This window comes from Doryrhamphus excisus, chromosome 9, assembly GCF_030265055.1.
Source record: "Doryrhamphus excisus isolate RoL2022-K1 chromosome 9, RoL_Dexc_1.0, whole genome shotgun sequence".
Lineage (NCBI taxonomy): Eukaryota > Metazoa > Chordata > Actinopteri > Syngnathiformes > Syngnathidae > Doryrhamphus > Doryrhamphus excisus.
This window is the reverse complement of record NC_080474.1, coordinates 8,571,040-8,595,931: the sequence shown is the minus strand read 5'-3', so window position 1 is coordinate 8,595,931 and position 24,892 is coordinate 8,571,040. Positions and strand designations below refer to the sequence as shown.

At 40.6% G+C, this 24,892-nt stretch overlaps 1 protein-coding gene across 2 annotated transcripts in view; it reads left to right on the top strand.

Annotated features, from left to right (window-relative positions):
• The window catches only part of LOC131135492 (neuropilin-2-like), a 109,547-nt gene that overhangs the window by 41,884 nt on the left and 42,771 nt on the right, over nucleotides 1-24,892 (top strand). For both annotated transcript variants that reach the window (XM_058081458.1, XM_058081459.1), the window contains exons 5-8: nucleotides 225-380; nucleotides 449-618; nucleotides 7,312-7,467; nucleotides 18,385-18,529. In XM_058081458.1, the coding sequence (XP_057937441.1) occupies nucleotides 225-380; nucleotides 449-618; nucleotides 7,312-7,467; nucleotides 18,385-18,529 (627 nt within the window). The remainder of the gene's footprint in view (nucleotides 1-224; nucleotides 381-448; nucleotides 619-7,311; nucleotides 7,468-18,384; nucleotides 18,530-24,892) is intronic.

Genomic DNA, 24,892 nt, shown 5'->3' with positions numbered 1-24,892 from the left:
AACCGAAACAGTGTTCGAAAACCAAGACGTATTTTTAGCAATAATTTTAGTCGAAAAAGCAATCATACAAAAACAGGGTGTGAGAAAACACAATGGAATACATTATTATTCATAGTATTAATACAATATTATTATTAATAGTATTAATTTTCTTGAATTGTCATTCTGATGAACTGAAATAGATTTGTTCTTGGTAAAAACTGTTATTTTTTTGTGATTCCCAGTGGCCCCCCTGATTGGTCGCTACTGTGGGACCATGGTCCCTCCAGAGATTCAGTCATCCACTGGCATTCTCTCTCTGTCCTTCCACACGGACATGGCTGTGGCAAAAGATGGCTTCTCAGCTCGTTATAACATGACGCACAAAGAAGTCAGCGAGAGTAAGTCTAAAATTTGATATTTTGTCCTTTTTTTCATTCATTACTAAATGGCTGCTTTTTTCTTGTAGCGTTCCATTGCAGTAATGCTTTTGGTATGGAATCTGGAAAGGTTACTGATGAACAGATCACAGCTTCATCGAGTTTTTATGATGAAAACTGGCTGCCACATCAGGCCCGACTCAACTACAACAACAACGGATGGACACCCAATGAGGACAGCAACAGAGAATACATACAGGTATGTCTCTCATCATTTGACCTACAAGCTTGAGTGTAGTGTTTGTTTTAATACCTTGTAAAAAATAGCAGCCGCACAGTATTCCTGAAAGGTAGAATAGTATTCATATCAAAATAAAAAGCGGAGACGGGATTGTTATTTTAGCAGCATATTTGTTCTTGTGCTGATAAGTCACACATATTAACACTCGCATTGCTATATTTGTGCGAGAGTGGTGTGGTGTTATCAAGGTTTAGCAGCTCGATGCCTCGGTAAGGCATTGTTTACTGTGTTCCATCACAGTGCCAACTTTGTGCCAGCCACTTGCCAAGCCTGAGTTATGAGCTCGTCTGGTTCACGAGGGGGAAAGGGAGTGTGAGGTTCATGCACCGCTCAGACACAAATGGATTTGAAGCAGCCAACAAGGCCCTCCTTGCTATCACTCCTTCTGTAAACAATAGATTATCTTGTTGGATGTCACCTTCCTTTTGCCTCCCACAGGCAGCTCCAGTGTTCTAGTCTACATTATTTACAAGTTGTGTCCTTAATTTATAATGCATAATGAAGTTTATCCCCTCTGATGGCAAAGTAAACAAACACAAGGGTGTTATTTGTCCTTAAAACTCCAATCTTAACAAATGTTATTCATTTGCATAAAATCTCATGAATAAGCATCAATGTTATACAACGTAACACAGTCTCTCTAGTTGTTTAGATTGTGAGTTTATCCTAACCGTATACAGTGGAAACTCGATTTTTATATGACAAAAACAATGATTGCCAAAAATATTTAGCAGTTTTTGTAAGGCCGAATAGTCTACTCTGTTTGCCCCCATGTCGTTCCAGGGAAACAAGTGCCCAAACAAAGCATACACACATTGGTGATTCAGTCCCTGCTAGAATAGATAGTGGTTCATTTAGATTTGGGACACTTGGGACAGATACCGGTCAGGGAATTGTGGGGGGATTGTGGTTTATTTGTTCATAGCAGACACGCAGAATGACAAGCTGTTTTTGTCTCCTTTCTGCCTCTTCTAAAACACGGTACTCCTTGCGCAGATGAGGCGTTCAAGTGCACTGGGCTGTTTTTTTAATTGATTATGGCTGCAAAATATCCCATCTTGGGGTATAACATGTTTCAAGTTCCAGAAGTTTGATAAACTTAGATGTTAAATACTGTAGAGTTACACTTTTACACATTTATGATGTGTATTCTGCTTCTGTTGTGCTTTGTTTATTTTCTTTTCTTGAGGCTGGTCCTCCTCACATTTGGGACCACATCTAAGGTCCGGATTCTTTGGTTCGTGTGAGCACTCTTGCCAGTAGTTAATGATAACCGCCATCTGTCATACATGAATTCTCAAAGTCAACACTGACAGTACACTAACTCATGTTGAATTACTTGAGTTACCTTTTACTTGTATTATTAATGCAGTCACTCTAACGGACGTTATTAATGATTACTGAATGAATCTAATCACATATGCTTGTGGATCAGTGCGAGTACAGGCCAGTGGGGCTGACTACACCCTCGGTGTTTCAAAAGCCACAAAAAGCCAAAGAAAAAGCAGCACATGCAAAACTGAGGTATGCTGTAGGTATGCATTTACAACTTTCTTTGCCTCCATTTTGGGTTATTTGGCAGCTGTGATCAATAAGAAATGCAGAGACTTGTGGCGTCCACTTCTGGTTTCCATACAGACCTTTTTTTGGTAAAAAAATAGATAAGAAAATAGTTGGACTCACACTGTATTAGCCAGACTGTATTAGTTTCTGTATTTTGTAGTAGTTACTTCAGTCTCAATATTGAAATCAATCTGAATCAAAAAGCATGTCTTATAAAGATGAAACTATAGTTTAGCATATTCCACACTTGGTAGAGTAAGGACATTTTGGAATGCATGAAGATGCCCTGCTTGATACATTTATTTCTACTTAATGGGGGGAGCCAAAGACACCAGAAGCAGTTTCTTATGTCTTTACACTGTCAGTCTTTTTAAATGGATAGCACTCACACGTTGCACGGCAGCAATGATAGATGTGAACCAGAAGAAATGCTATTTCATATTGTCAGGATTCCACTGTGGCCAAAGTCTTGGACGTGAAACACAGGAAGGGACTGTAGCCAAAAAGTAGCATGAGGTCAAGGTCCCATCAGTCTTGGACTTCCTTCCTGTCTTACTATCCAAGGAGCTGATAGATATTTCCTGCTCCCAATGCTCATATATTTGTTTGAATAAAGACATAAACTTGCACGTTTTAGAGACTTTGACAGTTTTACCATCCAAAATGTAAAATGTTCAGTTTAGGCTGTTTCATGGACTGTAATGGTGCGAGTCAACTGTTCCTGTCGGCGGCCTCTCTCGTGTTGTCTTTCTGTCTCCGCTGCTCACCTCTGGTGTTGTGGCGCGGGTGCTGCGTTCCACTGAGACCCTCAGCTGTTTTCTTGTGTTAACACCTCGCTGTGTGTGTCGGTTTGTGTTGTTGTGTATGTTGTGTGTGTGGCAGTGAAAACCAGCTCCTGTCTTGACAAGCAGCTGTCATAAATGCCATCATGCCTCTCCAATTCTTGAATCTTGCACCTTGTGTGGTGTCTCGGAAAGTGTGTGCACATGTGAGTGTGCTCGTGCATGCAGCTCAAGCCCTCTCACACAGAGGTTCTGCATCACGATCTATTCTACTGCAGTGGAACCTTGGTTCTTGTATGTCTTAGTAGGTCTCGGAAATGATATTATGGGCAGATTCCGGCTAGGGAATCCTTATGTGTGTGTGTGCGTGGTTTATGTGTTGATGAAGCGCACACAGAGCAATGAAAATTGCACTTTTAAAAATGTCTCATCGTCCACAACCCTTATGTGAGATATGCCACGTCTTTCTCTTTGCTGTGCATTCTAGAGATGTCAAAACAGCTAAAAAAGTAATGGGATGTATCTATTCCGCCTTTAAAGCCTTCTGGAAAAAAACAATAACAACCCACACCGTTTACATAATGTGACATGCATATTGACCAAGCTACAGCAACATTGTTATTGTTGTTGTTATTAACATTCTTACACCAAATAACTACTTTACTGGTGTAGTGACACCTCACCATGCAACACTGGCTTAAAATGACCAAATTACGGCAAAATACTCATATACATTTACATTTATCATTACATTATCATTATCATTATCATACAGCATGGATTTAAAATGATGAAACTTTTTTTTCTAATAGGGGTCTTTATAGGCGGAATAACGTGTGTCCCATTACGTGCCTTAATTAGCTGCCTCTTTTTAGCTGTTTTTATATCGTTAGAATACACAGAAAAAAGATAGACGTCTTAATGTCTCACTGAAGGATGGTAGACGATGGACCAAATTCCGAAAAAGTTAATTTTTCCTTTAAGTGTTGTACAACTTGGGCTGATCAGGTGTTCAAGCACACTATGCTTTTCTATTTTTTTTTAATAAATTATTTTCAATTATTTTCATATTTTTGCAAAATAAGCCAAAAAATTGCAAGTGCCCGAATTTTACAAAAAAGGTAAGAAACAATTTTGAATTCAACAAACGACGTTAGCATTTCTCACAATACGAGACCATACAGATTCATTGACATTATTCCCCCCCGGAAAATTGCTTCAGTTTTTCAGTTTTTTTAGTCTGACCTTTAAGTCTGTATATTGTATTCCATTCTGTTGTGTTCTCCTGCTGTTTATTGCTATTCCAGTGTGGTCCAATGAGGCTGGGTGCAGATTGATGATGTGAGTGCTGGTGGCTGCGTTATTCCAACAGTTGTGTGATTGATGAGGAGTATTTCCAAGGAAGCTTCACTTAGCATCCCTCTCTATCTCTCTACTCTAGCTCCTATTTGGTCTTTACCTCTTTCTCTTCTATTTCCATGTCTCACCTCCTCTCACCCCCTCTTATGTGTTCCTCTCCTCAGCTCAGGACTATCGATTAGGTGTCGAGGTGGATCTCTGTCTGGCCCTAAGTGAGCAAGTGTGTGTGTGTGTTTGTGTGCTGGGAGTAGTCTAAAACACCTGTCTTCCTGACAGGTAACAAACGCAGCATTTTACCTTCCCTGGTGCAGGGTATTGTACCCCGGTGGGCTGCTCAGCTGCTCATACATAATATAGACGTCACACATTCTGATTGAGTTCTCAAGTCTCGTATTCATCCTCATCCCTGACTGCAAGACTAGGCTTGTGTTTTCTTCCAAAGAAACACATCAAGAAATATTTGTATTTCATTTATAGGGACATGGAAATGAAAAGGAGATCCAGGGCAACAGTTGTATCCTGCCTTTATAAAGATAACTAGAATGACACCGACCACGGTCAAGGTGACAATCAGTCTTTGAAATACTGGATTGTGTGCGTATGAGCAGTTTGAGGGGCCCATTGAGGAAAATACAAGACAAGGGAAAATACTCCTGGATGTAAAATTGTATGAAACTTAGCTAATAATAAAGAAAAATAGTAATCCAAAAATATGCTATATTGTTTTAAATAATGGCCCATAGTTCTGAAATTTATATCATTATCGTTGTAGTTGCACATTTAATCGTTTACCACGAAGAGATTTCCACTACTTATTATAGATAAAAATGTATTTCTATTGATTAATTGATTAATTAATTTGATTAATTGTGAGTGAACTATGGACAAAATGAGATTAATCATGATCAAATATGTTAAGCGATTGACAGTCCTAGTTATAAGTCAGTTGTAGCTGCCTTTTCAGGCTCCTGATTGGTCAAAATGTGCATTACAGGTGGTAATTGTGTTATTGTGTGTACAGACATATTTTAACACTCCACTAGCGGGTGGAGATTTTTTTTTTCAAACTGAAGCAGGGGAAATGTCAATATGTCTGTATGTGTTGTTGTGCCCTTGTTGTACCCTTAGTCCTGTAACTGGACCAACATATGAGGTTCCTCATATGTAAAAGGTTCAGACACAAAAAAGTGTTGAATTTGCAGTTAACGTAAAAATACCGACATGCAGCACCGCATGCACAATCACGCAGGAGAGGTGATTATAGCTATTGTATGGCAGGAAATTAAAATGAGCCCTTGGTCATCACTATTGATCTGCCAAAGGAGAGATGGGGGATGTGGATGAGGGAGAAAGGGCGACAGGGAGATGAGGTGGTGAAGGTGAGCGATGGATGCTGATTAGTTGATGTCTAGATTTGCATGTTTATGTCTGTCTTTAGGCAGTCCAACACTTGAAGACATTAATTGTGAGGACAGTTTGGCAGATTAAGGATTCAGACTCGAGGACCTGAATTTCAATTAGATTAAATATGGATTAGCACAAATTAAGAAGAATGACTTTTTATGTTGACTATATCTCACCACTTTTCACAAGACCAACTTTGGTTGGTTTGTTTGTCTGCTTGTAACTTCATGTCAGATTCTGTTATGTATGCTGGTTTGTAATGAGTGGTTTATCTTCACTATTTATTTGTTTTATGTGTACACAAGATCATAAACTTTTTTTTGTTTGCAGATGACATTGTGATTTGTAGTAGAGTAGGGAACAGGTGGCAGAGATGCTAGAAGATTGGAGGTTTGCCCTGGAAAGGAGAGGAATGAAGATTCGCTGCAGCAAGACAGAGTATATGTGTGTGAATGAAAGGGACCCAAGTGGAAGAGTGAGGTTACAGGGAGAAGAGATACAATAGGTGGAGAATTTGAAGTACTTGAGGTCAACAGTTCAGAACAATGGAGATTGTGAAAAGGAGGTGAAGAAGCGTGTGCAAGCAGGATGAAAAGTGTCAGGCGTGATGTGTGATAGAAGAGTTTCAGCTCAATGAAAGGAAATGTATACAAAACTGTGGTGAGGCCAGCCATGTTGTTTGGTCTAGAGAGTGCCACTGAGGTAAGGCAGGAAGCAGAACTGGAGGTAGCAGAGATGAGGATGCTGAGGTTCTCATTGGGAATGACCAGGATGGATAGGATCAGGCAGGAGTACATACGTACATCATAGGGATATTACATGTTAGAGGTCTTGGAGATAAAGTCAGAGAGACCAGACTGAGATGTAGGAGGCGTAGAGGAAGACCAAAGAGAAGGTTTATGGATGTAGTGAAGGAGGACATGAGGGTAGTTGTGAGTTGTGAGTAGTGTGAGGGAGACAAATGTTGAAGACGATTGGATGGAGGATAGTTTGCTGTGGGGACCCCTGAAGGGAAAAGAAGAGAAAGAAGAAGTACACAAGCTCATAAACTCTAATGTCAAACTAAGTTTCCCTTGGATCTGATACACACGAGTGACGTGCTAGTCCTGAACGAGTTCTGACTTCGGGTTTTTTGCTGAATCAAAACTCATAAGTACTGGTATCTGCCACCTCTAGCAAAATTAAAAAAGGAAACCGGGTGACATGTCACTAATTGTGTAACATTACTGCTTGACGGAGACCCAGGTTTCACTGACTCCCGGATGTCCGGATGAGTCTTGAGATTCACTGATCACGGGTGCTTGACAGGGACTTGAGTTTCAATCACGCACGGGTGTTTGACGAGTTTCTCATTCTCTCTTTGGATTTAACATCCACTACATTAAACATTTAAAAAATCTCTATTAACTTCAGGTTGTGGTAAAAAAATATTTTGAATCTCAGTAAAAAAAATATATATTATGAAGTATGAGAGGAAACAGCTGTTATGTTTTGCATGTTTTTTTTTTTATTAAAATAGCACATGTCCTGTTCCTGCCAACAGGTGGATCTGTACACGCTGAAGGTGATTACAGGCATCGCCATGCAGGGTGCCATTTCCAAGGAGACACAAAAGTCATACTATGTGACCACTTTCAAGCTGGAGGTCAGCACAAATGGAGAGGACTGGATGGTCTACAGACATGGCAAGAATCATAAGGTAGGGTCAGAGACCACCCACACTCACATAATCCCTCAACTGGAGGGTCCGGAAAAAAGTCAACCTGAAATAGTATGATGCTCTTTGGCGAAGGCATGGTGTGCACGCTAATGGCTGACAGAAATATGAGATGGAATATTCAGTAACAACTTGACCACAATCCAAAAAGTCCAACCTGTGTCTGCAATTACAGCCAGCATCAGTCATTTGGCTTAATTCAGGGGTTTTACGATCTCACATGCGTCCCAAACTCATAATGATACCTTACATCATTCCATGTAACCACACAGCGCCATCTGCTTTTCCCATCACATCTGCTTGCTGTTACTCAGTTGTTAAAGTTCTGATTATTGTCAGCCTATGCGAACACTCTTCTGAGCTGCTTCTCTTCAAGGTGTTAAAGCATCAGAAGAACACTAGAGTCGAGGGATGCTGTGTAGAACCCAAGCAGATGGTACCAGCGGTCTTAAAACATGGCCACCGCAGTTAAATCGGAAAACAATCCTGGAGTGGTCCGGTGGTTGTGGCTGTTTTAACCATCACTGACGTTCCTCCCCTGCTAGTGGTCAACACATTTTGTCCTGCGGTCTCACACCATGTCCAGCTTCATGCCAAAAAGCCTTCAGGACTAAGGCCACTCGCTCATGGAATCATTTTGGGAAAAATGTCTCCGAACAAAGTGAAGCAGTGAAACCAAGAAGACTTATTTTGTGGTTTGTAGATGCCGGAGAACTGATTAATAGATAGAACAAACTGAAAAAGGGAAGGAAATGGGGGAAAATGTCTACATAGATGGAATTTTTTATCGATGAAGTACAGATGAGTGACTCAACATCTTCCTCGACGTAAATGGAAAGAATGTAAATGATGATGTTTAGAGGTTGGTACCAGCACCCGTAATCCTGCTTGATTCCACTCTAACCCCAGAGAGCTGTTTCACAGCTGAAGGCTGACAGAGACGCAGATGGGCCATGCATGCATGTGCACATGTTTTTCCTGTGTTAAGTCTTTTGAAGGGAGGGGCTTACATGACGGCAAGCATTTGTGTTAGATTATACTGTTCCCGGTGGTTTTAATGCTCCGGTACTATCGATGAAGTCATAAAATGTAAAGCAATAATTTAGGACAAAGATTCTGATAGAAAGAGACAGAGAACCTAGTTGGCAATTCATCTATTGATGAAACGACGGTGTCAGCATCTGGCAGCCAATGTCTCATCTCAGCTGACGGAGCTCGCATGGCAAGTCAGCAGCAGCCTGAATGCCGCATGCTGCGACAATGTATAAATCACTAAACAGCAGGTCAAGACAATTTTCTGGCTTGGTTCGGCGCATAAAACACAGTGTCTGGATCCCATTATGGAAGGCTCAGGTGGAAGCATTTAGTAAAAAAACATACCTTTATATGAATGACAGATGAGAAAATAGGTGTTTTTGACTGCATGCTTGAAGGCTCTGTCCCACACTGGAATTTCAGTATTCCATCTGCCTCCACCTAAATATTTACATCAGGTGTCATACACAAGTCTCATTTTTTTAGCCATGGACATCATGAGTAATGTTCAGACACATCTCAGAAACACCTGAGAAACCTCTGCTTTCTTTTGAAAGTAGATGTGGATCTCTCTTACCTTGAAATACAGTGGAACCTCAATTAGCGTTGTTAATGTCAGACTTAAACCGAAACGTACTCTAACCCTATCTATTTTATTATTATTATTACTATTAATATTATTAATCCGTTGCAACATCCACAAATGTCAACCCAAAACACAATTTTTTCGCTGTTACAGTTGGCCTCACCATTGCGTTTCTTAAGTTAATGAATTAATAAAGGGTTGCTGTTTTGTGGTTGACTATGGCAGTGTTTTTCAATCATTTTTGACCCCGCCAAAAATTGTACAAAATGACACTCTGTACAGCACAGTGGTTGAAAATCACTGGACTATGGTCTATTATTAGTCCAAAAATAGTGGGACTACCACAGCCATAGTTACCACAGCCATGTGGAGGAAGTAGAGTCGTGGGAGGGGTTGCAAGTGCGTCATACTTATGGAGCAAGTGATTTGTAGCACCTATGTGCTTGCCGCTCACCCCCCCATAAGAAAATTTGCAGCTTTTAGATTTGCGACTTGTGCATGCAGGTGCGCTTCATGTAAGGCTGTCGTACGTTTCACCCACCGAGGACGTTCAAGTGTGGGCTTTGTTCCAGGCTCATGCAGCCCACTCACTTGGATTGCAAGATGGGCGTCGGCGCACACGACTATCACAACGGGGAGAACCAGCATGGTCGTGCAAGGTGCATTAATGTCGGATATGCTATGTGATCAGCCGCTGTGCGTCGGAAGAACCAGCTGAAAAATGATGAAGTCCAGACTGGATTGTTGAACAGGCAGTGACACCTAGCATTTAAAAATCATCTATGCTCCTCCTGGTGCTATAATGTCGCAGAAAATGTAACTTCCTAATGAAATTGCCACATGCAGTATCGGTCTTTTCACCTGACATTTTCATTCACTCACCCCTTCTGGAGTTCTCTCTAAATCTCTTCATCCATCAGGCCCTCCGTCCTTGTTGAGTCATGCACACTCCTCACATCTACATGCACGTTATCCATCCCACCTCTTAGCTTTTCCATTACCTTCACTCTGCTAATAGACAATAGGAAAGTTTATACTGCTCGAAAGAACGACTGCACATTAATCCAACAGAATTGTGATAAAAAATATTTTTTTATGAGCATCATTAAAGAAGGTCAAGATGCACTGACCGTTAGCTGTTTCTGCTCTTGCCGAGAAGCACTTACCCCAATTGCATATTGTGTATTGAAAGACGGAAAACAAAGGAAGATTTTCATTTTTTTAACATCTGGGAGTGAGCCCAAATGGAGGGGGTGCAACTGTCACACACAATAATGATTTGTATGATGGGTAATGTATTTGATAATGTCATTCATGGCCTAACACGGGCCAGATGGGACATATGGCAAACAGTATGACTTGCAAGAACTTTTGGAAATTAGGAGTGACACAAGCAAAATATCCAGCAGTGGACAGAACCTGTGGAGTAAGTCGGTAACTGGAGGATAAACGTTTCCTGGGAACAAGTGAGTGAGTTGGAAAGAAGTGGACATAAGGGGGGATTCTGGAGCAAAATGAGGATGTATGCAAGGATGAATGGCGCCATGGAGCACCGGAGGAATAATGAGAAAAGCAGACGAGGGTGTTGCCAGCACAGATGTCTCCAGATAGATCCGCTGGCCTCTGCTACGCAGCCTGCAAGGACGTGAAAGAAAATAAAAGAATGAGTGAGAGTAAGAGGAGGCTGAGGTCAGAAGAGATGTGATAAATGTAGAAGCAGCACGGGGAAATGGAGAGGAAAAAAGGACAAATGGGGAAATTCTCAGCGAGTCATGTATCATTTCCTTTATAAAACATTTGGACTGAACACAAACACACACAGTTTAGAAGAAATTAACTGTCCCAAAGAGTGTGTGTGTGTGTGTGTGTGCGTGTGTGCGTGTGTGCGTGTGTGTGATGTGATGAGATGAGAGGAGATGGAGGATGTTTTACTATTTTATAACTCTGTCCGCACACATACTCACAAAAGACGCACATCACAGACATTTGAATAATTTAGCTTGTCTGCACTGGTCCTTGCGAGCTGACTGACAGAGCACCCGAGGGCTCACGACACGACCAATATGGACACACACCCCTGTTCTTTAGTTAGGTGAGCATGCTGTAATCCCTGTCATGTGGTGCATCCATCTCAACGATCTTGCTGCCCAGGTTAGTTGATGCACAATGCACTGTTGTGAACCATGTGCACTACATATCTCTCATCTTCAATCATTTACACACTTCCTAAGAGATGCATGTCATATACTGTAGTATATGTATGTCAGTGGTGGGCAGTGCATTTCGTAGCTGGACCTTCACTGCTGGCCACTATTATACAAACCATGAATAATATACAATGAGGGGCATAACCGAATTGGGGATAAATACCGTTATTACTAAAGCAAGAAACCAAGCTAACCCTTTATCTTCTAATACATTGTCTCTAAACAACTCTAAACTGCTACACTACATCATATTTGAAGCAATATTTTTCTTAATCATGACAAAAACATAAAAGATAATAAAATGCACCACTCTCACCACCTCACAGTCACTGGTTTTGAATGCTTCCAGTGGAAGTGATGGATGATTCTGAATGGGGTTTAAGGCACAGAAGCACACTGGTAACTTTGAGTGGATGTCAGAGGATGGAAAAATGCTGACATTACTGTGTGCCTGCTAGCTGGCCTTGAAATCAGATTGGTTAAAGAAACAACCCCATTGCTAATGGTGTTTAAATGACAGGGGCCGGCACTCCTGATTCTGAAGGCCCTGGTCAGATTACATTGAGAGCAACACAGAGAAATCGAAATCTGATTGGACAAAAAAAATACCCAAAGACATAGTGGGAGCAATGCAACCATGAGGCATGCTATGCATCAAAGGTAATAGACTCCTGGAAATAAATTAATACAATTTCATGGAACAAATACAATTTAGGTTGTAAATGTAGGTCAGTGCTTCTAATAGTGTTTTTCTGGGCTTAATGGCACATCCCTGGTGTACACAGTATGTGTGAGCATATTATGTGTGCTTATGTGCTTATGTGTGTGTATGCGTGATCTTGGTGTCAGCCGGCTGTGTCTTTTAACACCAGACCCTTAACAAACGTGCACCAAACACACACAGTGCATTAGCTGATTGCTGTACAAGCCTTTTCAACATTGTTAGCAGTAAATTCAGAGGTTTAAGACCTCAGGAGGTACTACATGACAACTCCCCACATTAAATTCTCACTTGCAGAACCAAAAACACAATGACATTGTAGAAAAACACATATAAGAAATGTGCTAATGCATCTATGCAGGTCTAATGTAATAGATGAATAATCATAGTGATTTAGAATAGGGATGTAAATCATAGACCATTCGATTTGAATGTAGGTACTCAGGTTACAATGCGATTCAAGTACGATATATTTTAGCTTGGTAGATTCATGGACAGGGTCTGCAACGGACAATAAGATCAGCCGAAAGAAGCTGCCAATAGCTATGGGTCAAGCACAGGATTCTTTCTGGGGACGCCAGGGGTTGCCGATGAGCTCTCTAGAAATGTCACAGCCTCATCAGTGGGTCTATCATGGAAACACCAATAAAGTAGGGTGCCCACCTGACGACCCTAATAAAGTTTAAAACCCAAGCCCTTCATTCCTGCCCTTACCCTTGGGGTGGAGGTGGGATGACCGACAACCCGGTGGGATTGCGTGGGGGTAATTTTTGTTCCAAGGAGGGGATCTCACAGCTTCGCTCATTCAGTCCAACCAATAAGAAAAATAAATAGTGCAAAGCCCCTTAAATAATGACACATAGCTTCAAAAGTGGCAGTGCCCAAGAACGGATAAGTAAATAGAAGTAAAGTATAAGTAAATAGAAGTATTTTTCACATGGTTACAATAAAATAAATGCTTGGAAAAGTAAACAATCCCATACTCATAATGTCATAACAATAATACGTAACATCCATTCTCGTCTTCAGTCATGGCAAGTTATGGAGCATGTACGGCAATGGCGTGGTTTCTCTGTCGATACCTGGTGCATTTCTCCACAATCAATGAAGATTGAAGATTCATGGCTGATTCTTATCGATACAGGAGGTTGCTACCAGCACAGCCGAATCGTTTGCTTGTCAAAGCAGATATCCAGTTGCATCGGTTTAGCCTTCACAACCAAAATCTAAAGTCGTCTTTAAAATTGTTCAATATGATAAACTACATTGTAATAAAAGCAAAATATTAGTTTGTCAGAAACCAATTACCATCTTCATCGCTACAGAATATTACCAGATGGGGATTTTTTGACAATTTCTTGCTTAAGCTCAGGCGGCTTTCAAGGTGTTCGACTGTGTTTGGCTTGGACAGAGGTCGCAGTAATGAAGGCTGAAAATGTTTATTACCTATTTATAAAGCGAAAAAAGCATTAACAGCTCAACTTAAAGCCAACCAGGAGTCTTAAATATGCACAGTAGCCTTGCACTAAAGGGATTTGCGTCTGCTTAGCGGTTGTAAAACAACATTTGTCACAGTCAAAGCGCCTCTACAGTTGCAGCTCCGTTTGGTGACCCCGAACAAAGCGCTGTGTGTATTTGTGTATGCTGAGGAAATGTGTCATTGGTCACCGGGGGAAATCAGAAAGCCACCACCAGCCCCAAATCCTTAGAGTGAGACTTTATAATTATACTTTTACACAGTGACACACACACACACACACGCTTGCCATTACAATCCCATTACGACTTTCGGGGCCTCTTGGCATTTTTCCATCATTAAATTAGTTTTGAGGCTATTAAAAGGGCACCAGTTCACTGAGTATGCCTTCATATGGTACCCACATTGGGTCGTGGGTTCAATCCCCGATTGGCCCAGGGCCTTGATCCTTCTCCTGTAATTCAGAGAGCACCTTTATTCACACTGTTACCCCTGAAGGGTTCTGTTGTTTAATAGTTTGAGACAAGGAAGAAACGATGAATCAATACACAGAAAAACAAGGCAAATGTCTATAAATGAGTACCCAAGCAAGTAATTGCAAGGCCTTTGGCTCTCTTGAAAGAGGTTTACTGCACTCACACAAGCCAGTCTGTCAAAAATATATGAACTCTGAATATATTCACTGACCATACTAAATTTCCACAAAGTAGATTGCAATATTAATCAATTAGCACATATCAACCTGTTTATGACCTTCTAAAAACGATTATTAGATTATTACTATAGACATTAAATAACACCCCTAATGTTACCTTTAAACTCAGATTACCTAATATAGTTGACATGACGACTCACTGTTAGCACTGGGAAAGTTGTAGTAATGTAATGTGGGTCGATCGAATGGCATTAAAAAAAAACAGATTGACATCAGTCAGAGTTTTTCTCTTTCCGAATGACCTTTCCGAAAGCAATGGTATACATGGAAAGGAATATTCCAATCCCGTGTCTACATGCGCCGCTATAATCAACCAGAATAGTCAATGGGGCATGCGCAGTAAAGCGTAAACACCAACATCACGTGATACCGACTTCCTCAAGTTTTTCTTTCACTTGTTGGAATAACTCCGTATTGCCAGTTTTTCATTTGTCCAGTCTTGAAATTGAGTTTGAATCAAAAACAAACTTTCCGCAGCAGTCCAGTGCTGATTGCTCGCCTCCATTTTTTAAAATCAAAGAACGTCTCAAGCTGCGTGTTATGCCATATCTCAGCATTCGCTGAAAGAACGCACCTGGGAACAGGAAAAGATAAAGTTCAATCTTGCTAATATTTTAGTATAATTAAGCTATAATTATAATTAAATATATAATTATGATTAATAATTAATTAATTAATAATTTATAATTATAACTAACTAATTATAACTATAATTATACTAAGTATTTAGTATAATTAAGCTCGGCACATGTTTTATATAGATGTGTATTTTCTTTTTTAATAAAACTGGACTTGTGAATGGCGTATAGAAGGGTTTAGATTCTGTTCCACAGATGGCGGTAATGCACACGAAAGCTGCTTGCCAACCGCCAATAAACAACAGAAGAAGAAAAACACCACAAAGAAGAAAACACCCTGACAACTTTCCGATGAGCGGGTACAAGATACCTCAATCGGATTGGGGAAAGGAATATTCCACCCCTGTGAATCCGATTATATATTCATTCAGATTGGCACTTTTCTTTTGAAATGAGGTGTATACAAAGGTTAGATTCTTTCCGTTTGAGCAAATAACCCGAATGGAATTGGAATATTCGGGTCCATGTAAACATGGCTACTGTCACTTGATACAGGACAAACTTCAGGACAGACTTCCACACATAGACATACACTACCTTTGTTTACAACACATTACGCACCGCTTATGTGTATGGGATCTCTGAAGTGGCACAAGAGACAGCCACCGCTGAAACAATAGCTACATAGTATATAATGAGCTAAGCTTCCCATTTCTTTACTCTAAACCTAACACTTAGAACTATGGGTGGGGGAGCGATGTTCAAACTGCAAGGGACAACTGTAAAGGGGTGTAATTTCTTGAAAGCGCTAATACTGTCATCCATCCATCCATTTTCTGTACCGCTTATCCTCACTCGTGTCATGGGCATGCTGGAACCTATCCCAGCTGTCTTCGGGCAAGAGGCAGTGTACACCCTGGACTGGTCGCCAGCCAATCACAGTCTAATAATGTTAAACACTCCATTTAGAATGTTGCCAACAGGTATTCTCTAACTACAAAAATATTCAATTTAAACAGTAAATATGGAATTCTACATTGTGGAAAATCATTTATCACGGTCAGTTCTGGAACCAATTAACTGGAATAAATGAAGGATTACTGTATCATTCTTATGTAGACATTAACAAGTTATTGTGACAGGGAGACAGAGTGAAGAAGATGTCCAAATCAAAGGCAGATATAGGCAGGGAACAGAAAATGAGAAGCCCAGCTGTGTTGACTTGAGCTAAGGCCAGCACACATGACAGCCATAAATTTACATGACGCACACATGACATGGTCAGATTGAGACAGAAATATGAAGTCATAGTGTTTGATAAAAAGAACACTTCTGGCAATCTCAGAATGCATCTTTTAACTGAATTTGTGTTTTGGGGGTTTTTTTCGGGGGGGGGGGGGGGGGGGGGGGGGGGGCTGTTCGGCTCAGAGGGCACCAGCAGTGGAAAAAGACAGTGTGTGTTCTCTGGAGTGTGTTTATCAGATTGTTGAAGTTGGAAGACAGTGTGTGTTTTTTCTTTGCTCACTTTGTGTGAAGGAGTAAAGATTGTGTTTGCTCTTGCGTGTGTGCGTCTGTCTGTGTGTGTTTAACTCAAGAGGACGTGAGAAGAGGAAGCTTTCCCGCATATTTACACTCTTGATTTATGACACACACCTTGGCCTCAGACTTGTGCGTCTGAGTGTATGTTAACCTTTACACTCCTTTTGCTCTTTGTAAAAAGGAACATTATGTACAGTACTTTTCTTTTTGCCCCGTCTTTGTGTGTGCATTGACGGGAGGATTTATTTATAAATCTTGTCATGGTGAACAGACCACCGTGAACCATAAATATGTGCTGCAATGATTAACAAGCCTTTATTTTTACTCCCGCTAATAAAACATTCTCCAGTGCAATGCCTTTGTATATGGAAGGGTTTAATAAACAAGTGGTTATTGTTCAACTGCATGCATGTTCACTACAGCCTGAAATGATTGCCTGTAGTTTGCATATTGACTTAGGTTAAAGAAACAACATTGGACAGGTATTTGCTCAAGAATCAGATGATTCATGAGCTATTGTTGCACAGTTTTCCATCGTATATTTTATGAAATAAACATTGTCAGTTCGATTTAGTGTGGTAAATTTGGTATTAATATCATGTGGTGTCTTTAGTTAAGCTGAAGTAATGGCAGATTCTTTACGTATTCAATTCATTTTTTGAAATTCAATCCCTTCAGTACTGACTGTTTTTGATTGATTTTTCAAGGCACACAGAATATTGTGTTCCATGGCTATATAAACATGGAACTTAGCAAAATAATCCTTCATCACAAGTCAGGTTTATTCATACAACAAGCAGGCAAAAATAGAAAACAATAGACGATAAACTATGTCCCCTGATCTGAACCCCCATTCAGGCAAGGAAAAATTCAAAACCCATTTGGGGAAAAAAGAAACCTTGAGAAAGGACTGGAGAAGGGGAGAATCTCCCTTCCAGGATGACCAGACTGCAATGGATGTCGAGTGGGCAACATACGACACAATTTAGTATATATGTACAAAGAAAATTCAAATAGCCTAATCGTCCAGTTCCTAGATGTAGTGCTATCAGGAGAGTTGGTCAGCCGTGGGTCTTGATCATAAGCCAAAGCGGGGCCCTCTGGCTGATTGGTCCTTGTCTGGCGACAGTATTGATAACTTGACAATTCGCAAGCCAGCAACATGTGCGGTTGCAATAATCACCCTGTTGAGCAGGTTTCATTGAAAATTAATGGACTAGACGCAATGTCACCTCTTGTGTGTGGTGCCTATCAGTCAGATGTGGTGGCTTGTTCGAGCCCGTCATGTGCAGGGGACTGCAGCTAAGACACTGTCACATTTGTACATCTACTTGACAACCTGTCAGAACGTGTTGCATGTTTCTGTTGAAAATGTCTTTGATGATGATATATCGATATATGATATATGATACATCGATGGTTAGTTTAGTTTACTTGGGGGAGAAGACGTGTCTATCAGGTCTCAACTAAAGCAAGGAGCCAAACGGTTTCCCCTCCATTCCTTGCGCTCATCCAATCACCAGTCAGAACTCAGCCGGATGCATTCATGGTCTCACAGAACACAAGTTGTACTACATGACACTCTCCTCCATTCTGTGTGTATGCTAGCGGCCCTGCCTCCACCCACCAAGACATAGAGACTTTAACTGATGGAAGGGCTCACTCTGTTCATGCCATTATTCTATGGAAAAAATGTGTCAAGGTGCTTAAAACAATGCCCAGAGTGAACCAGTGAACCTCTTCATGCTTGTTTGGAGGGGGTAGACAAAGAAAACAGGCATGCATGCACATGGCAGAATATGAAGTTCATTTTCATTTATTGTGTGTAATCCTTTATTACCAGAACAATAAATGAGTGTAATCATTTATTACCAGAACAAGTGCCCACAAGACATTTTTTTTGTCTTCGGAACAAGAATTTGATGTGTCACAAGAGCTTGTGACACCCCTCTAATAGCGATAAAGATATTGCTAAATATCCTTGTTAAAGATCGTCAAGATGTATTGTTATTCTAATTGATTTGTGTCTTTGTCTTCGTAGGTCTTCCATGCAAATACCGATGCCACCGAGGTGGTTCTCAATCGGATCCCTCAGCCCGTTCTGGCCCGCTTTGTGCGAATCAGACCTCAGTCATGGAAGAATGGCATCGCACTGCGGTTTGAGCTTTACGGCTGTCAGATTACTGGTAAGAAAGATGAAGTATCTTTTTTCTGGTGAGTGTTAAAGAGGTTTTCCAGCCAATCTCCTCGAGGGGCTTCTGTAAAAACATGGTCTTCGTCTATCGGGGTGATATACTGGCTTTAACATTGGCACAAGGCAGGTCGGAGCAAGAATAAGTCCTTCAGAAAACATTTCCTGTAAAAGAAAGATGCATGTTTTTTTGTTTTTTTTTAATCATTTGCTATGCGTTAATGAATCAATTAATACTCTTGCTTTCCATCATTTATTTATTTCCTTTTCACATGCAACACACACACTTGCATGCACGTTCCCTCATTCGTGTCCATGTACTCCGTCTCTCACACACGTACACAAAAGAAACACGGTTGGTCCTAATAGAATAATACGAGAGTGTAATGTGTGGGTGATTACATCAGAGAGTAACCGACTCTCGGCTTTCATCTGAAGCCCTGGCAAACAAACAGGATTTCAACCGGCGTAATCAGCTCAATACTATAAATAGATAAAACTTAATTAGAGAGTCCATGTTTGTGTGTTCTGGGGATGGCAAAAGCACAGGTTTCAATCAATGTGTGTATGAGTGTACAGGTGTGTGTTTGTGTTTCACTGTATCATTATTAGGTTAGAGCCGCTCACTGCTGCCATTGTAGTGGCCATTGAGAGCAACAGATATGCTCTTATCTGGGGGGCTATTTCAGCACCCATACAAGTCACAATCACACCCTCACCATATGACTGCTTGTGTGTGTGTGTGTGTTTCTGCGTGAAATCAGAAAAGGAGAGTGGGTAATGTCAGCTATCAGTGCACCTGTTTTTGCCTTATTTGCCTCATATATTTAAGTTGCATTAATCACCCTACATTTGTCATTACTCTTAGTGGTTAGCACATCTTTTGGTCATTTCCAGCGGCCTAAAAATGTCCAATGATAGAAAGGAGTAATAATAACAATCCCATTTTATATTTACTAACAGCTTGTGTCATCACCTTACAAGGAGTTGAAAATTAGAAGATAACATATTTATAGTATCTGCGACCCCGCCATTTGCTTGAATGAATTTGAAGAATGAATATGATCTCCCCGTGCATGCGTAGGTTTTCTCCGGGTATTCCGGTTTTCTCCCCCATTCCAAAAACATGCTAGGTTAATTGGCGACTCCTAATTGTCCATAGGTATGAATGTGGGTGGGAATGGTTGTTTGTCTATATGTGCCCTGTGATTGGCTGACCACCAGTCCAGGGTGTACCCCACCTCTCGCCCCAAGACAGCTGGGATAGGCTCTAACACACCCGCGACCCTTGTTAGGATAAGTGGTAGAAAATTGATGAATGAATGAATATTTATAATATCTGCAAGCACCATTTGTTTATTTTAAGAATGAATATGTTAATTGGAGGAGACCAGTTCATTAGATAAATATAAAATAATAATAAACAATAAAATCTAGAATTACAGTAATCCCTCACCACTTTGCGCTTTGAATTTTTCAGGCTTCATTCTATTCCAGTTTTCCCAAATATATGAAAAATATATATATATATATATATGAAAAATAAAAAACAATAATAACAACAAAATAAAAAAACAGGAGAAACCTCACACACATAAACAATAAATCTTGTTGTTTATGGCTGAATTCGGCCTCTTATTAATCTAGTTTATTATTTCACTAATTGTATTGGTCCAGCGTTTCATATTTTGCACTTTACTTTAATGTTTGTGCCACATGTAAATATGCAGCTTTTCACATTGTATCATTGCTGTTAAAAAATAAAATAAAATATAAAATAGAATAAAAAATAAAGGACATAATGTGTTCATTACACTATATTAGTTTGAGTGAAGAGCTGCTGCCGGTATCCCTGTTTGGTTGGTATTGGTAATGAAGTGCTGGACAATTGGTATGTTGGATGTTGGTAAGAAAGTCAGTATCGGGCATTTGAGAGAAACATAAAATCAGCATATTCATATTTCATGTTATTCCCAACTGTACCCAAATAACCACCTCATCCGATGAATGACTAACAGAGCCACAATTGCCTCTGCATGACTGTGGCTGGGTAGCGTATCAGGCATTTGGTGGTGTACCTTGGTGCTATGAGGTCTATGGTGTCTGTGGATGCAACTGTGGTCTCGGGCTGGCTTTGATGGCCGATGTCTGGGGATGTTCTCATCTTCTCCCGGGATGTGGGTTGGGTGGTGCCGCAGGTTTCTCTTTGAAGTATTAATAACTAAACTGTACATTTTGGTATTGTTCGATGTTTTGTGAAGGCTAACTTCAGATACAATGAACGTGAATTTCTTCAGTATTAGTAACAGTAACATGTCAGTAACATGTCATTGAGGAGCGAAGGGGAGTCAGGACATTGGGGACATAGTACACACACCCTCGTTGCTGCAACCATTCTGTTTCCCTGCATTTAAAATCGCTGCTGCGGAATGGCTTTAAGTCGTCAAGTATCTGGTGAAGACACTCTACTCACTCTTACCAAAGTCACACTGCAGCCCCACAGTATCTTTTTGTTTCTTCTCTCAGATGTAGACATATTGACAAACAGGCACACAGCCTATCACACTGCCCTAGGGGATGCGTAATGCTCTATGCAGGCCTATAAAGGTGCTCATAAAGTAGTCAGACAGTGACATGCCATTAACTTAAATCAAGTTTTTATGTCTCTTGCTCTCCTTTTTCTCACTTTCTATCCATACCGTCTCAATGGCACCGCTGACTTCTTCCTGCTCATACGTTTAGCTCGGTCCCATCTATTTGCCACCACTCCTGCGCTCATATTTTTCTTTTGCCCTCTCTCATTTTCTCTCCACATCTCGACTCTTAAATCTCCCCCCGTTACAGCATCATCCAAGTGTTCATTCCCCCGACCCCTCCTTCACTCTGTCTTTAATCTCATTTTATTTCAGCCCTGCAGCATCTATCAATCATTTGTTTATAGCAGCCTTATCATTCTCTTCTCGAGCCTGGGATTTTTTGGGGGGTGTATGTTTGAACCAAAAAGCAATTGTGTAGTTGTGCATGTGTGTATCTACAACTGCAATAGCCCAAAGTCTGATTGAAGAGTCCACCGTCTGACGGAAGACATGACACCACGTGCTTGTATGGAGTGGAACCTAAGTTAGCGTCTTTAATCCATTCCAGAATGTCCAACTCAAACTGAAACGTACTCTAACCGAATCAAGTTGTCCTATGACAAATAATGCAAATCCACAGTCAAAACTTTTTTTTTAATTGTTTTACAGTTATACGTAGTTTACACGCAGAAAACAATTCAAAATGCATATAAATGACAAATGCAAGGGCTCAATGAACATTTAAGTCAATAATGAAGACTCGATTGTAGACAAAGGTGGCTACAAGGCAACAAAATCAAGAACATTTGCGTTATTTCTTGAATTCAATTGTGTTTCTCATTTTCTTTGTCAAAATGCTGGGAGCCTATCCCAGCTGGCTTTGGCCGTGAGGCGGGGTACACCCTGGACTGGTCGCCAGCCAGTAGCAGGGTACCCAAGTCGATAGTCATGGAAAATGTACATTGATACCTGCTTTTTTAGGCAATTGTAATTATATTCAGTATCTACAATCTCCTTTGGCGAGCCGTATCGACTCTGACGTAGGTAGTTCTGCTTATGAACCTTGAGACAACTGAGTAACAGTGTTGCTAAGTCTGATCATAAACCACTTTGACCTTGATTTTGGTAATCTACCTTGCAAATTCCCAGTTGTTTTGGACTTGTTTTTAGAGCACTTGTTTCTCTCGTCGGGCAGTGCCAAAGAAGAATGCCTGCTGTCTTTAAATAAATGCCTCAACATTGTAAAGAGAGGGTCTCAACCGCTTGGCCCGTGGACCATTTGTGGCACACACAGCAACCAGACGGTATTGGTACAAACTACTGAAATTCTGGTATTGTGACAATCCTATGATAAACACAGTTGGACTCTGTGCCAAAAGGAAGTGTGCCGAATTTGAGCACATATCAGAGCGCTCAGGGCACTCACCCATGATGTGCATAATAACGGTGTGCCGGTTAATTAACGTGACCACTCCTCCTGCAAGCCAAGGGTTCCGACACGTCCTGGAAAATTTGGAAAATGGAAAAAAAGTTCAAATGTCTTAGAAACAGTGAAGTTATTCATTTTCCTCTCCCTGCCTTGTGAAAGAAAATGGGTTAAAAGTTAAGCACATGCATGTTTTTGTCACCTTGTCTTCTGGGCAACATCTTTTGGGCACAGCACTTCTCGGCTTCCAGCCAGCACAGCACCCCACGTAACGCTACCAGCCAATCAAATTTGCATTTCCGCTTCAAGCAGTTCTGCAACCTCTTGCTTCCAACAGTCTGTGTTGCTCGATTTAGTGACTTTTCAGACCCTTTGCTGCCTAGAGACAAAACTTAACTCTAAGTTAAAAAGTGTAGTATTCATAACTTGCTAGTATTTATAACTTGTCTCGGTAGTGGCTGAACATGTCAGGGGAAAATCCTGTAAATTAATTTAAAGGAAAGACTGTGACAAAAATGCAAGTTTGGACCAGGAGAGGGCCAGGGACTCCGAATCCAGTACAGCACAATTGGCCTTGTGTTATTACGCCCTCTCACTATTTCTGTCATCTCCAGAGATTGCATCCTCATTAGGTCTGCTTGTGAGCCGCATCTGCTCGAAAGAATACAAAAGTAAAAACAACTTCAAAATAAACAATATGGTAATGGAATTTTCTCCTGCCTAATCAGTTTTTATTGCGCTATAGAGGGAGCTTTTCCTCCGTGTCAGGAGCTGTTGTTGTTTATTGTTGATTCATTATTTACTGCCATGAGGTGCAGTTGCAAACATCACATCATTAAACATTCATCTCCACCAAGACCTGGAGAATGTCACCATCAATCATCGTCACCCTACACTGTCAATATCCTCCCTCTTTCTTTAAATCTACTCATTCCTTTGCTTTCTTCCTTATTTTATGCTAATCATTTTCTGATTTCCCATTTCCCTCCCTTGAAATTTCGTTTGACCTTTCTGGCTTTTTAGCGTCCTCGTCCTTTATCGCCTCCTTTTTATTTGGTCTTCACTCTTCCTTCTCATTCTTCCTTTCACGCTTCACATCTCCTGTCATTTTATCGCTGCTTTCATTGAAAATGATAAGGCAATTCTTTTGGCACTCCTCCTTTTTGTTTCCATTATTATTCATAAATGTAAGGTTCTGAATCTTGTTATGCTAAAACACATTTGTCAGGCTAATAAAGCGTATCGCTTTGATCCGAACCGTGCTTTCATTTTGTTCTTCCATTTGGGACTTTCTGGGCTCAATTCCCTATCCCAAATCCCAGAGCATAGCTGAAGTCTTGCAACAACTTCGAAGTAGCATGAAGGCAAAATGCTCAGATGGTTTGATGAGAAGCAGTTCAGAGGCGTTGCAAAGTGGAAAAATCACACAATAATTTTTTCCTCCAAGATCACATCCACCCATCTTTCAGCTCTATCAATGCCTCTGAGCGTTTAAAAGTGTGGGCGGCGTTGGATCCAATCCAAGCTGACATTGGACATGATGCAGGCCGCATCAGGATCATGTAGTCAGTAGTGATTGGAGAACAAAACCAATAACGATCAAAACAGTCACACTAACTCACCTAGTGAGCTCAAAATGAAAGAAAAACACACCAAAGAAGCCCTTAGTCGTTAGAAATAGGCCTTTTCGACACTACATGTTTGCATTCGGCTCGTCAGAGATGGGAGAAAAAACGAAATTTTTGCATTAGAATTTTTGTTGACTTTATATAAATGATCCTGTATCTATATTATTTGTTTGCACAACATATTCCAATGTTTGGTTAACGTCATGAAGAAGGTCTAACTCAAACCGGACTCTAACCAAGGAAAGTTTTCCCACAGAAAACAAATCCAATGAATCTGTTATAGACACACAAACATTTGAACACGAAACACATTCTATTGACAATAATTATAGTTTTACATGCACAAAATAATGCAAAAATAGGTGCAAATGACAAATGGACAACTGAACATTTAACATCGCTTTCACCTAGCTTTGCAAAGAGGGAACGGGAGGAGATGAGATTTGTATCCCTCCACTCATGCCACAAGAATGAAAATCTATATAGAAAGGTCTGCTAAAGGCTTTTTCACTTGCACAATGTTATCACATGACAGAAATGAACATTTAACATCATTTGACCTGTAGTGGACACCTTTGGACCAAAAAAGGCCAACAGCCCAATGCAACAATTCAACACACAGGAGGGACACAGCACGGCCGTGTTTTGTTTACTTACCTCTGAAATGACAACGGTCTTCTCTTTAAGACTTAAAATTCAGAGGTCTTCCACCCTTGTTTCGGGATAGT